The sequence below is a fragment of the Myodes glareolus genome, chromosome 2 (assembly GCF_982192425.1).
Source record: "Myodes glareolus chromosome 2, mMyoGla1.1, whole genome shotgun sequence".
NCBI lineage: Eukaryota > Metazoa > Chordata > Mammalia > Rodentia > Cricetidae > Myodes > Myodes glareolus.
Genome location: NC_142027.1, coordinates 44,348,876 through 44,364,881, shown reverse-complemented (window position 1 = coordinate 44,364,881; position 16,006 = coordinate 44,348,876). Strand labels below are relative to the sequence as shown.

Below are 16,006 nucleotides of genomic sequence, written 5' to 3'. Positions count from 1 at the left end.
CAATTATTTACTTATGAAGGCTCAATTCATTCATCATCATCTATTAAAAACATTACATTTCTCTGTATTCCCTTTGCCTTTTTGTCAAATAGTGGCCTACAATAAATACACACGTTTGCTAGACATGCTATTACCCACATCAATCTTTATGTCAGTAATATGCTATCTTGATTTCTATTTAATTTTTTATTTATTTATGCATGTAATTTTAGGTTATTTCTGTAGGAGGTCAGAATTAAGTATTTGCTTCCAGAGTCAGAGATCTGTATCGGGGAATAAATCACAACAGTGCGAGGTAAGGAGGGACTATTTATACTTGCTTACTAAACCAACACAGCAAACATTCAGACATGTATACCCTAGAAACTCTCTACATATAATGTTCAAGAGTAGTATAGGCAAATCTTGAAGTAAATCTATTCCTAGCTGTCTCCAGAACGCCCACACTAATTTCCATAGTGGTTATACAAGTTTTCACAGCTATCCATTTTCACCAGCACCCTTTGTTGAAGATTCTTTTTCCAGTGTGTATTTCTGTTGGGTTTTTTTTTTTTTTAATTCAAACACCAAGTGTTTATAGGTGTGTGTACTTGTTTGGGTCTTCAATTTGATTTCATTGATTGTTTTTATGCCAATACCATGCTGTTCTTAATACTCTAACTCCACAGTATAGTTTGAGATAGGAGCTGGTGATACTTCCAGCAATTCTTTTATTATTCAGGATTACTTTAGTTATCATGGAATTGTTTTTTTGTGCTTCCATATGAAGCTGAAAATTATCCTTCCAAGTTCTGTGAAAAATTGTGCTGGAATTTTGGTTGGGATGCATTGGATTTGTAGATTGTTTCTGGTAGGATTGCCATTTTTACTATAATAATCCTACCAATCCATGAACATGGGAGATCTTTGCATTTTCTGATATCTTTAATTTCTTTTTTCAATGTCTTAAAGTTTTGATTGTAGAAGTCAAAGTTTACTTGCTTGGTTAGAGTTACCCCAAGATTCCTACAGGCTAAGTAATCTTAAAATTATTTATTTTAAATCTCTTAATTTTTCTCCTATTTTTCAAAACTGTTTAGATTGCTCTTAGTCCTTTATATTTCCATATATATGTCATACAATCATATTTTAAATTTTTTAAACAAATATAAGCTAAATCTATCTACTAAGATTTTCTTTGAAATTTTTCTGAGGAATTTTGGAGGAATTTTTATGATCATTAACAATATTTAATTCTGACAGTTAAGCATGGTTCAAATCTTCATTTATATGGATAATCGAATTTGTGCTTATAATGATTTCAATTTTCAGAGTATAGATTTTTCTACCCATTGCTAAAATTTATGGATATTTCATAGTCTCCATATGTTGTTAGTGTTGGTTGGAGAATTCTGTAATTTTTGGTTATCTAATAGAGATTGATTATATCCTTACTAATTTGTCTAATTTGTTTTTGCCTAACTTCTATCAATTTTCAAAAATATTGTTTGCCTCCTTTCTTTCATCATAAGTTCATTTTTTTTCTAGTTCTACCAGTTTTCCTTCATGAATTTTGAAGCACTTTCACTTAATGCATCCACATCTAAAATTACTAAATCTTGATGAACTAATTTCTTAATCATTCCCTGTATTTGTGCCTAAAGGTTTTCTTGCTCTTAAATATAACTTTATATTAACTTTATCTTATTGTCCTTTTATTATATGTTATCTTCAGTTTTTATATTACATTTAAATATTTGCTACAGACTGGGTGTAGTTGGTTCTCACTTTTTACCCACTCAAGTGATCTCTTCCTGTATTTTTATGGCTTATACCATTTTTGTAAGTGGTCTTCTATCTATTTTGGCTCAACACAAGCATCTACATTTTGGTTTTCTGATTGTTTCATTTGTTTTATAGTGTTCTTTCTTTTCCTTCTATTGAGTTTTGTATCTTTTAATTATTTATATTATATCAACTTAACTTATTAGGTATAATTTTCACTTCCTTTTTAAAAATTATGTATTTAACTTATTCTGTGTCTATGTATGTGTCACAATACCCCTTTGCAGGTGACTGAGAGGTTCACAACAGTGTGCTTTTGTTCCCCCAGTCCTTTGTACTATCATTTCATACATTCTGCATATAGACCATATACACTCCAAAATAGACTTTTATTTACTTGTTTTAAAACTGTCAATTTTATTTTCAAGGACTGAGAAAGGTCTTTAATATTAGTGCTCATGTTTTACATTTCTTGTGTTCTTCTGAGATCCAATTTTTATTCAGTGTCCTTTTTCTTCTCACCAGAAGACATTACTGTTGTTTGTTGCAGTTAGTGTTGTGTTGCTGTTTCATCTTATGTCCAAAAGCCAAGTCCATGGAAAAAAACAATATCCAAGAGACAAACAGGAAGAAAGGTTTTTTTTAATTATTATTTTTTTGGATTGTTTTTTTCACAAGTGACCAAAGAATGGAGACGTGGAAGCTTTACTTGTAGTTCAATCTCTCAATTCCAAGAAGCTGGGATATTATATACATAGTAAACAGAAGGAATATATATGTTTTCTCTGGAGATCATTTCTTATGTGGAAAATTTACAGAAATTCAGGCCCTATCTCTAATCATTCATTTCATTTCCTGGGGTTTCTGGTCATGGCAACTGGTTAGTCCTTTTTTCCACAGAAGATCTTGCCATCAAGTTGTAGAGAGTAACCAATAGCCATAACAAGACCCTGAGGTGTTTGGAGGTTTCCATGAGGCCCCTTTGCCAAACAATCAACAAGACATAACCCATCCCTGGCACCAAAGGTTTTACTTGAGATGTAGGATGCCCTTTACCATCACTGTCTCTATTATTTGGTGACTCTATTTAGATTCCTTTCAAGTGTGTGTGTGTGTGTGTGTGTGTGTGTGTGTGTGTGTGTGTGTTTGTGTGTGAATGTGTGTTTGTGTGTGTGTGTGAATGTGTGTGTAAATGTTTGTGTGTGTTTCATATATTTGGAAGCTTCGCCAGCAGTAGATATTCATGTGTATTTTCAAATGGCCTTTAATTTTAGTTATCCCCCCTTTACCCTTCTCTCCTATTCTCCCTACCTAATCCTCTTATTAGAGAGTCCCCTTTCTCTTCATTATAATGTATTCTATTTCCAGTTCCTTGGGAGATTAAATGTTCCCTTCTAGTCCTTTACTACCTTTACTAGCTAAGTTTTGAGAGGAGGGTAAATATTCACACCATAGAATTCACTGCTGCAATGTCTACAGTTCCAATGACATCTCAGTCAATACATTCTTATCACAAGAAACTTGAGTGGTTTTTTTTTTAACTTCTGTTTCTCACTTTATCATTTAATATATTTTAGCCTCCTGAAATGATATTGTTTGGAATGAATATATAGGTAAATATAGATAGATACATAGATACATAGAGATACTATATATATTGAAAGAACTCTTAATATCTTATTTCTACTAATTATTTAATGTTTCATTTGTGTTTATTTTTTAGTAATTTCTGTTCCCTTTTGTGTTCAGTCAAAAATTTCCTAATTCTTTTCATATCCATTGCCTTTTGTACACAGATTTACTACAACATTTTATATTTTTGATATTATATTGCTAGATTCCTTTCAATGGTGTTGGGATGTTCTTCTGGAAAAAAGTTATTTGTAATTATTGTTCTAAATCTTTTCTAGAGTAGGTGAAGAATTAATTCTATGGTTAATTTATGCCAGTATTGATTTTGACACCTTGAAGTTTTCTCAGTGTGTAGTATAATAGTTCTTAGTAATATGAATTATTTTAGCTTTATGAAATTTGGAAGCCACTCTGCCTTCTTTTTTGTTGTTTTTCCCCCCAAGTTTTTGGTAGTTATTCACATGGATATCCACATTAGCATGTAGCTCTGATTTGTAGGAATGGTTTTCAAATCCCTGGTATAGTTTCTATGTGTAGTTCTCGTTAATATTCCCTTTTGTGTTCTAGCTGCTTTGCAGTCTTCCCTCCCAATACCTGTCTCTCTGATTCAATGAAATCACTGGCCTTTTTTAATTTCTTTACTTTACCTCAGAAAATGTTTGCTAAGCTACAATGTTTATGAGGCTGTCATTTTCCTCTTACCCCTTCCTGTGACTACTGCCTAATATGTAAAAATTGTTTAATATATCAAGTCCAGTTTTCTGGTTGCTTAAAGTAGACTAAATCCAATATCTTCATAGACTGTTTAATGGCTACTTCCTGGTTTCCCCAGTATTACAGTGTAACTTTGTAGTTCCTTCTATTTTAAATCCAGCACAAAAATTATTATCATATTAGACGCTCAAATTGTTTCTTCTGAGCATTGTTTTGAAAGTTTTATTATTGCTTATATTTGAAGTAATTAGCTACATTTCAATACCATAAAGCCTAAAGATTTAAATACATATACTATTACATTTATTCATATTAAAATTAATTTTTCCTTTTCAGGAAGAAACTTCAGAGTACTTTAAAACAATTTTCTGATTTGATTCTTATAAAAAAAGCTTAGAAACTAGATTCATTAATTTCTTTCCAAGTATATAACCTATAAATCAGACAGGTAAAATTCAACCCTGAATGCTCTGAGTCTTATATCAATACTTTTTTCTAGATTTCAAGGTCTGTCGTACTAGAATATGCAGAAATTCATTTGAACTGGAAAATCATTTTAAGTGGATAAAAGTTTTATTCTGTCTTATTTTATTCTTATGTTTGTAAGAATGGCAATGTGGCAGAATGAAAAGAATAAAACTGAAACTATGCACATAGTTTATCAACAAGATTCAATCTAAGTAATAAAACAGTATGAAGCTTTTAAACCACACACAAATCATAACCATACAGAGTATATGTCTAGTTTAGGTATTGAAAATTACAGAATGTACATGTTTAGCTAGACAGCAAGTTGTAAGAGGACAGACATAGGACTTAATACTTAATGGTTCAGGTGACCAAAATGCTTAACCTGCCTAGAAAAGCTGCTTTAATTAATCAACTAGTTAATTAGTCAGATCATATTTCTCTTTTAATACATAGCAGATAGCAATGAACAAAAATGAGAAGAAAATGTTTTTTTTATAAATCAAGCTGTATTTCTTTAAATCTACCTGATATCAAACTCTTGTTATATGCCAAATGTAGTGGTGCACACCTTGTCTCCTGGGAGACAAAGGTAGAAAGATTATAGTTCAAGGAGGGCCTGGCTACCTAGGGAGTCCCCGTTCTAAAAGTGAAAGAAGAGAAGAGAAGGAAGAAGAGGAGAAGAAAGAGGAGGAGGAAGAGGAAGAGGAGGAAGAAGAAACCAAAGGAAGGATAGGGGAAAGGGTTAAAAGGAAAAGAAAATTGTTAATTTGGAACAAAATAATCACAACCTTATTTGCAAAAACCCATCTATTACCTAAGCATCTGTGTCTGTTTAGTGTGTCTATTTTTTGACCTATGATCCCTTGCATAGGAAAAGAATTTATGTCATTCTGTAAAACTATAAAATCAAGATAAAGATCATTTTATTGATCACAGGTTAAATGGTAAAACTTGTAATGCAGATTGATTGCAGACCATCTCTATTGTTTGCAGTAATCAGTCATGGCTATTATATTCAATCTATCTATTCTATGTACAGTGGGTTTATTTCCTGACTTTAACTTACTAATCACTGTCTCATGTTCCCAATCCTAGGTTATTTTCCAGTAATCTTATATTTATCTTAAAGATAAAATAATCATGCTTACGATACATTTTGGTTCTTTGTTTTTCCTCCTCACAGAGTTGCATTTGGAAACTGCACTGGGTTGGTTGTGGTGGATTTCATACAGAAGACAGTACTATTAAGTATGGGAACCATTGACCTCTATAGATCAAGTGACTTGTACCAGCGACAGCCCCGGTCTCCTCGAAAAAATAAGCAGTTCATTGCAGGTAGGAGACAAACTAGATGGGTTTTGAACTCCAATTGTTCACTTGTTTTCTTTCAGATTGTCTTCTTGCATGATGCCATTCAAATGCATGGTAATACTGACTCAACATGTAAATAAATGAACTGGGAAAAAAACAACAATAACTTTTGAACAGGACTGAGCAGTGCTTAAAGTTCAGTTTGCTGCTGAAGTTAGGAAGCATCTTAAGTTACTTAGGTTGGATTCCTAAGAAGTAACAGAAAATAAGAACCTATTGATATAAAAATTGGGACTCTTGTTATGAAAAGCTGTTAAAAAAATTTGGACTAAACAGTTTAACTTTCCTCTAAAATGTCTCACTTCTTTCAAATACGGTTTAAGGTCATTAATTACTTTTCTTTTTAAGTAACTATAATGTGACCATCATCTTTATTTTTACTGATGATGACTAAATTGGACATAAGTTTATAAACATAATAAATACCACTCTATGATATTTTAAGTGCAATGAAAGATGGCAATTTTTCTTAGCAGGACAAGCAAACTAGCTTAACTGCAAGAGAAATGAAGTGTAAGGTTTATTAAGACATGATGTCAAACTTTGACAGCCTGAATTATCCAAAATTTTACAGGAATTTCAGTATATACTTATGAGTGGCTTTGACTTCCATACTTTTTTGTATTCTTATTACCTAGTTAGTTAAATTGGCTGAAACCTTTCCTTCTATAGTGTTCTGCATTTAGATAGTGATTTTTACATTTCCTTACTTTACCACTAATTAACTGAATATTGAGACCTTTACTTAAAATACCCAGAAAAAAGGAGTATTTTATAATATATAGTAGTTGTTATTTTCCATTTGCAGAAGGGTCTGTTTTAACATTAACTGAATTTCCCATTTGGACCAATGGTGTTTGATTGCCATTCTTCTTTGTTAACTTTTCTTTGTAAACTTTAATGCTCGCTGATTTAGACCCTTTGCAGAGGCACAGCATTTGTCCTTCAGAGCTTGCCAGGCTTTTGTTTGGGACCTCAGCTTTCAGTATTATCTTAGTATTCTGGACATTTTAGTTCTGCAGATTCGGCCTCTGTCACTGCTAGCTTTTGGAAAGATAACCAGAGTAAGAACTATTGCCTCATGTTTGGAGAAGAGGCAACTGGTTTTGACAGTTCAGAGGGTTTAACACAGGAAGCTATACGGGGCAGGTAATGAGAAGCTGCTGCTCCAAGGATGGCAGTCTCCATTGGTCAGAAAAGCTGTAGCTCCCCTGCCAGCACGTCAATGATTTGTCTGATATCCTCTTAGGTAGAGAAGAGTGAATGTTTTGATTAGGAAAGTGTATGTAGTTCAAACTCGCTGAGTTTCAGCCATAATGATTAGATTAGAATTTTGATAGCTTAAATATAGGGAAAAACTGATGAAGTTCTAAACTCAGTGTCTGTTTTATTTTATAATGTAACTGCAGTGAGTGCATACTTTATATTACAGAACAAAAACTAAAGTATCTAAGCTGCCTTTTTAATTGATGAAAGATTAAATATAATAATCTTAACATGAACAAAATATTTTTATATAATATTACAAATGAAATAATTCCACCATGGTAGAAACATGTAAGAAGAATATGCCGCCAACTTTATAAGTTATGTGGTTAAATAAAATGGCTACAGCATTCCCATCATTCATCTATCACCTTTCTGGTTGATTTATTTTTAAAATATCTCCTCTCTATTTTGATTGCCTAATCTTGCTACAATTTCTCCACCTTGGCTGTTCTAGATTCTGGTATAATATCACTTCCTTTCACTTTAGACTATTTTCTCTCTTTCCTCTGCCTGCTGCTGATGCTGATGCTCTGGCATGTTCCAAAGACAACTTTTGCATGCGTGGGCTGTCTAACTTTTATCCTGATTTAACGAAACGGATCCGTACTTCCTATCAGAGTAAGTTCTATAAAGGTTAGGCAAATAACTTTTTTTTTAAGTCATAATGCTTGAGTGAAATCCATTTATGAGTGCTTAGTAATGTGTTTTTTATAAAAACACATTCAACATGCATGCAATTTTTTGTTATGGAAATGCAATCTGATGTTTTAGTTTTTAATTTTCATAATTTTGTTTTCGATATTCCAGATCATTATTGTCATGTACCTGCTCTCTCACCCTGTGTTTCAGTGTACATTTCAAACCATGTCCTATTAGTCCAGTGGTCACTGTGTTTTCTCTTTACGGAGGAAGAGTTGTGGTTTTCTCAGACTTCCTGTGTCAATGACAATCCAGTGCTTTCTTATTTTGTCAGTGCTGTGATTTGACCATTTTGAAATTTTATTCTAACTAGTATGAAAATAATCTTTTATAGTTCTTGGGGATAGCTAAATATTTTTAATTTATGATGCTTTTTGTTAAAATAGAATACCCTCAAACACATTTAAATGGTGATTTTCAGTACCAAACCCTGTGACATAGAGGAATTAAAGTCATAACTGAAAGGTGAAAATTAACAATTCCTATGGTAGCAATGAAGATGTAAAGATGGGTGAATGAGCAATTCTAAACATTATTACAGGAAGTGTGAGAGTGTGTGTCACTAAAAATATAAGAATGCTGGTCATATTGTGAGTATAGGTACTGATATGAGAAATGTTTATGTCATGCTAATATATTTTGTGAAAATCAGGTTGCTTCCCAAAATATACAATATGGTATTATAGTTGTGTAAAAATACACATATGCGAAAAGCACACACACATTTGAACCTGTATACTCTTGTAACCTGAACTGTTTCAGACACCCTCTTACTAACTGAAGCCTATTATAAAAGTTAAAACTGTACAAATGTAATGTTCCTGGCAGGAAGCTGGTTCCTGTGAGGCCTTCCCAATCTTCCTGAGGTGTCCAGTGTGTCTTGCCTTTGTTCATGCTCTCGAACTTTCTACTCTACCGTCACCCCTTTGATCATACTGCCCACCGTCCCTGCTCCAGGTGACTTGTGTCACTTTTGACATCTGCCTTGGCTTCCACTACTCATAAAGCAGGAAGAGATATTATCATATTTCTTGACATCCTGAAATTATGTGAAATCCAATTTCCATAATGAGCTTTTATTGGTGCATAGTTATTCTTCTTCACTCACGTGTTTTCAAAGGCTGGTTTTACATTTCAGTGGCAGAGCTGAGAAATCAAAAAGTCGCATGGCCCACAAGTGGTCTCTGTGTACATTTTTGAAGTTTACTGATCCATACTCTGTACCATTTTTCACACCTATCGTGTACAACTACATAGAGTTTGCAACTTTCCTTCAATGGTTTCCAGTACATCTGAATACCATTTATCCTCCTAAAATATTCAAGAACATTACATTCAGGTTTTACCAGTTTCTCCTGGATTCACTTCCTGGTGTTTTCTATAGTAAATGTGTGATGCTCTTATGAAAGTCCAGAGGACAAATATTGGCTCTGAACTTGTCAGAGTTTCATGAGAAACATATTAGGAACTTTTGAAAATTGCTGGACATTTTTATATTCCCCCATAAAAATAAGGTCTAAGCTTTTAAGCTTACATTCCAAGTCTTCTAAAATGTAGTTTCCCTTTTCTTGTCTATAAAGATATGCTCTTAACCAAGCTATATTTACCTACCCTTGTGATTTACTCACATCCCCTCTCTGTAAATGCCCTGCTTAAGTTTCATTTCCTATAATAAACCTTTTGTACTACTGTCTAAGCCTTATTCTACCAGTCTCCTTAATTAAGTGCCTATAATATACATGTGTGTACACAATGTGTCTGTATTGCTTCATTTATATAACTATGTATTTTATATTTGTATTACATCACAAGATTCTGAAAACCAAATTAGTTAAACTTTTGAAATTCAAATTCAATAGATGAAAATTCAAATTTGAAAAACTTAAATTCTTTATGACCTCTACATCCAGCATGAGTTCTGAGCTTAGCAAATAAATGATGATGGAGTAAGACAGAGCGTGGCAGAAAGCTATCTCATTGTATGAACAGTCAGGGAATTTCTCATATTAGATCAATAGGAGAATTAACATTTGTCAATACTGGATTGATTGGAATTTTGAAATAATTATCAGATTTTTTTCTAACCAGAGATGCACATAAACAAAAGAGAAGTAAAATTGGGTCCTTACAATACAGGACTTAAGTAGGAATTCCAGTCTCTACCAGTGGTCTCTGTGGAAGCTCGTATAGCTCTCAAACTTGGAATCAGATGTCTTAAAGTTCTGCTCTCAATGATAAATATTTTATGTCATGAAGGGTGTTGATTCTTTAATGGTTCAAATATATTTATTATAAATAAATTGTATAAAAATGTCACTTTACTTTTTAGTTGATATAATCTGATTGTATTTACATAGTCCTATATTACTACAATAGAGATAGTAAATGAAGTATTTCTCCTAACCTTTAGAAATGAATGTCTGTGTTGTCCCCGTCTGTGAAAGGACAAAATGGACAGTTTATCCAATTCTGATTGTACTACTTCAGTGGTTCTCAACCTCTAATGCTGTGACCCGTTAATGCAGTCCTTCGTGTTATTGTGACCCCAACGATAAAATTATTTTTGTTGCTACTTCATAACTGTAATCATCTGTGTTTTCTTATGATCTTAGGCAACTATTGTGCTAGTCAATTTGCTTATTTAATGGCCATTATAACTCTTTGAAGGAAATGGGGGTTAGTTGATATATTCCTCTGTAAATGAGAAAATTAACATTGGAAGAGATGAATTCCGTTTCTTCAAATCCTAAAGGACAGTCAGACAAACTCACCTCAATGTGGCACTAAAAAGATCTTTGTGCTTTCCACCATGTTATCCTGCACCTCTTCTTGCCTCTAAAGTTTTCGCCACATTGGGAAGCAAATCCATCATTCTATAATCAAAAGCTATTTTCTTCCTTCATATTATTATTATCAATAAAATGGCCTTCGAAATTGAAACAATTTGAATTTGTTTTTTATATCTTTTTAATGAACAATTAGGTAAAATATTCCATAAATGTCTCTTATATCTCTCCAAAACTTTTATTTTTTATTCTGTCATATCATTTTTTTTTTTTTGGTTTTTCAAGACAGGGTTTCTCTGTAGCTTTGGAACCTGTCCTGGAACTAGCTCTTGTAAATCAGGCTGGTCTCAAACTCACAGAAATCCGCCTGCCTGTGCCTCCCAAGTGCTGGGATTAAAGGCATGCGCCACCACCGCCCGACTTGCTATATCATTTTGTTCTTGAAATAATGTCACATTCACATGTGAACCTTACAATTTTAATTTTGATGAAACATCTTAATTTGAATCTTTTCTTGGTCCATTTTCCTGATTATCTAATCATCTAGTTTAGCATATGAGATGTTGCCTTTTACAAGCCTTTAAATACATGCCTGCAAATTTTTTGTACCATAAAATAATACAATCTTATATCTGAAATAAAATCCATATATTTATCAAATTACTGTTCGTGGAAGCAGCAACATGCTTTGGAACAAGCTGTAGACACATATTCAAACTTAGATCAAGTTCTACTTTTTTCAACTTATTTACTAATTATTGTAATCTTAAAGGAGATACTTAAATCATTGAGATTTCTTCTCATGTATAAAATAGCATAAAAGTCATCATCTCTACTCCCCCTTAAAGAGTTGCAGAACTCTCCTGGTTGATCTTGTAAAAGAACTCTATAACTATTAGACATATTAGACACATTTATCAGACACATTAGATATGTTTATGATTAATGTGTGAAACAATCAAAAAGAAGATGGTTAAGTAACTTCCGTCATCATGATCATTGTATGGAAGTCATAGAGTTGAAACTCCACCCGCCTGTTAGTGCCTTGAGCTTTGTTTCTGAGAATGTCAGAAATGTTGCCAGGTTAAAATTGATTGTATGCCATGTAAGTCAAAGTTTGAAGGTACATTTAAGGTAAAGTGTGGCTAGAAACATTTGCTTGTGCATCAGCATATAATTATAGAAAAAGGGATACTTTGAGATCCCAGTTTTTCAGTGTTCACCAAATGAGATTCTTCTGATTAGGGAATGGCAGAATATCCTCAAATTGTAAGAAAAAAACAAGAAAATGAGACAAGAGGCTAACTATAAAGAAAAGAAGACAGTAAGTGTAAGGGAACTAATAAGGAAAGGCAAAAATAAACATCTGAATACAGAAAGTCGGGAATGGAATAAAAGTAAATGGAAAGGGATAAGGAAAGAAGGAATATCTCAGACCATAAAAAACTATTAGCATAAATTGTGGTAAACAAAAGATCCACTTACTCAATTGTTTCTTTTTTATTTATTCTTGCATGCAATACATCCCAACTGCAACCTCCCCTCCTTCCACTCATCCCAGTTCCCCACACCAAATATATTGCTCCTCCTTTTCCTTTCAGAAAAAAAGCAGGCCTCCCAAATATATCAACTGAACATGGTGTAATTAGATGCAGTAACCCTAACTGCTGGTTTGAACAACTTTCACAGGCATTGAGTATACTTTAGTGAGAGAAACAATTCCAGTCTTTCACTTGAAGTTCCTCAACAGTACAGATAATAAATCCACAGACAGACTCGTATGACTGAAAGGTAGCAATGCCATGGTGGAGAAATGAGATGAGAGGCGATTTATAGTCCTGGGTTTTCTGTTTTGTCAGAGAAAAGCCTATTCGAGTGGGAAATACACAAGTGAAAGTTTGCAAGATAACAAGGCAGCACTCAGAGCTTTGGGGTTCCAGTTCCAAACAAGCTAGAGTCAAGGCACTAGATTAGATTTACTGCCAGAAATAACCAAAGTCAATATTTTTAAATGACAAAAATAAGAAAACAGTGGTTTGTTTTTTAAATATGTGACTTAAAGTGAGGTTTGAAAGGTTTTGTCTGACAAATGGTAACAAAAGAGGTCCAGGTGAAAACACAGTAACTTCTTTATCTGGCAACAAGCAAAAGAGGAACCCAGAAAAACCAAGACTAAATCACACCACTTTCAAAGTTCATGGCTTCGAAGGGTATGAACAAATGGTTCAGTGCTTGGGTTGGATAAGCCGTTAAAAGGAATTTTTCATTCTCATTTTAAAGGAAGTATCATGTCATAATGTTTTACGAACATGAAGTAATCTCTTCAGAAAGATCTGTGATAAGGGAGAAGGGGAGATGATAAAAGGAACAAAATTCTTAGAGAGGGGAAGCAATGGGAATCAGCACATGTGCCTTGATTGGCATTATTATACCATATAGGGACACATACAAACTACGTGAAAGCATTATAATGACTTGTCAATTTTTAGATGAAATGAAAAATATTTATAAAATAGCTAGGTGTAAAATATGAGTATGAAACATATTGTTACACTAAAATAATCATAATTATATCTCCTCAGTCACTTGCCTATTATCTATAAAAACAACACTATATCCATAGTCAGGAAAAATGTGTATTTCAAAATGACTATTGTTTTAATAATTGCATTAAGTAATAATAACTATAAATTCTTCAGTATGAGTTTGGGATACATTGTAACTTGACACATGGAAATAATTTTACCATTAAGTCCATTTTGATCAAGAATGTTGGTGAAAGAGCTAGATGAACAACAGGTTCAGTAAGCAGTACAGAAATAGGTAAATGACACTAGCTCTGTGTGTGCTCCTGCATGTGTAAATGTCCACACACGGAGGTGCGCGTTCATATGTCTGTGCAAACATGGTGGAGCCAGTGGTAAATCTCAAGTGCCATTCCTTAGGGATTGCTTTCTTAGGCAGTCAGTGTTTCCAGCACTGGGATTGCGCTATGTGCCAGCATACATGGCCTTTTTACATGGGCTCTGAGGCTCAGTCAGATTCAGGTCCACAAGCTTGCGTGGTGGGTGCTTTACAAAACAATCTGGTGGACTGCATCATCTCCTGAACTGTGAGCTGAAATAATGTAAGATGGGTATAGTAGGGTAGTTTTCACAAGTTAAAAGAGTTTGAAGCAATTGCAAAGAATGTCCTATGAAGTGTCAGCAAAATTTATCTATTTTCTTTCTCTCCCTCTCCGCCCCCCCCCATTACATTTTCAGGCTTAACAGAGCTGAACGATAGTCCAGTTCCCCTGGAACTCGAGCGCTGCAAGTCTCCCACTTCAGGTAAACATAGTGGTATCTTTCAAGCTTCTGGTAATTACTATAGTAAGCTATTGATATATTTTCATAATTCGTTTAAAATTAGTAGTTAATTCAGTTTCTGGAATTTAATCTTAAGTAGCTATATTTCCAAAATAAATGCAGATGCATATCTTTTAAAATATTCTTTCCCCAAAATAAAAATAAGATCAAAAGTAGGAATGTAATACTTTAACTATTTCTTAAAAAAAGATTATTTTTTTGCATATGGTAAGAGTGACTAAAATATATTAGATAAAAATGGGTTATAGATACAAAACTTTATCATCTATTGGAGTAGTTAAATTTGTGAGAAATATAAATTGTAGGTGCAGAAAAAATATAGTATGCTTCTGGGTCACTATTCATGGCATGCTTATTTATTGATAAATTAAAATGAGGTCTAATATGGCATGAAATAAAACATCTTCAAAATAAAGCATGAGTCCACTAAATGTACATGTAACACCACAAGGAAAGAGACTCCTGGAGATAAATATTGAAAGCATGTAAATAAATTAATAAATATCTCAGTATGGTAGGATTCTGAGTGGTTATCTACTTTTTAAAGAATCTGATTATATGTTATCTCAAAAATTTTTGAAAGTTATTTTTTAAATATTTAAAATTATTCTGAATTTTCTTTTCTTTTTCCTTCCTTTCTTCCTTCCTCCTTCTTTCTTTCTTTCCTTCCTTCCTATCTGTCTTTATTTATTTATTTTAGTTTTTGAATAAAGGGTTTCTCTGTAGCTTTGGAGTCTATCCTGGAACTCACTCTGTAGACCAGATTGGCCTTGAACTCACAGAGATCCACCTGCCTCTGCCTCCCAAGTGCTGGGATTAAATGTGTGTGCCACCACCACCTGGCAATTATGAGTTTTCTATAATGATTACATAACAATGGATAAAGTTTTGTGTGTATCTTAGATAGTGGATAGATCCATTCCTACCAAATTGCAAGATCTCCTGAGTAAATTGGAAGCATGGGGACCTTGGGGGAGGCATGAAGGGGGGGGAGCAGAGAAAATGTAGAGCTCAATAAAAATCAATAAAAAAATTTTTAAAAAGAAATATTAAAAAAAAAATCAAAGGAAGTGATTGAGGTGTAGATAAATGGTAGAGTACTTACCTAGCAGGTACAAGGCCCTAGGTTTGGGCCCAAGCACTATAAAAAAACTTTTTTTCCTCAGAAGCAAAAGATATCACTACTTTTTATTTACATTATTTATTGTATATGGAAATGTTAAAATTTAATAATGCCTTTTAAATCATGTATCTGGATTTTAAATTCTTTTACAAAATTTCTTCAATTTGTTGTACCCTTTTTAAGTTGTTAATTCTTTTTCCTTGCTCTTGTGTCCTATGCGAAGTTTTCTCTTTTTTTATTTTATTTTCGAGACAGGTTTCTCTGTAGTTTTTTGGTGCCTTCCTGTAACTAGCTCTTGTAGGCCAGGCTGGCCTCGAACTCACAGAGATTCGCCTGCCTCGGCCTCCCGAGTGTTGGGATTAAAGGCGTGCGCCACCACTGCCCAGCAAGTTTTCTTTTAATAAGATCTTTTCATTCTTATTTTATTGCTTTATATGTGTACCACATATGTACAGAAGCTTGCAGAGGTCAGACAAGGGCATCAGATCTGATACTACAAATATTAAGAAGTGGTTGAGCAGTCGTGTATATACTGGAAGTAAAACTTCTTCATTTGCAAGAGCAGTGCTCTTAGCCACGGAGTTATCTCTCCAGCCCCATATTGATTTTATTTTGATTTCCTAATGCACCCTTCTTTTCCTATTCTCATTGGCACCATTGTAATTTAAGAAATCATTGCCTCATACCTAAAGTCACATGAAAATGTTCTGGTAAATGATTTTGCATTTTAAACTTCCCTACAGTTTATTCCCCATATGATGTTGCAGAATTAACTTCCTTAAAATATTACTTTGGTCAGATTTTCTTGT

The 16,006-nt window shown here is 33.4% G+C and overlaps 1 protein-coding gene across 10 annotated transcripts in view; it reads left to right on the top strand.

Moving 5' to 3' along the window:
- Positions 1 to 16,006, top strand: part of Stxbp5l (syntaxin binding protein 5L) — a 242,937-nt gene that overhangs the window by 169,494 nt on the left and 57,437 nt on the right. For 7 of the 10 annotated variants that reach the window (XM_087899969.1, XM_087899959.1, XM_087899968.1 and 4 more), the window contains exons 19-21: positions 5,765 to 5,916; positions 7,768 to 7,839; positions 13,970 to 14,035. In XM_087899969.1, the coding sequence (XP_087756095.1) occupies positions 5,765 to 5,916; positions 7,768 to 7,839; positions 13,970 to 14,035 (290 nt within the window). The remainder of the gene's footprint in view (positions 1 to 5,764; positions 5,917 to 7,767; positions 7,840 to 13,969; positions 14,036 to 16,006) is intronic. The other 3 variants (XM_087899973.1, XM_087899960.1, XM_087899957.1) reach the window with 1 other exon arrangement.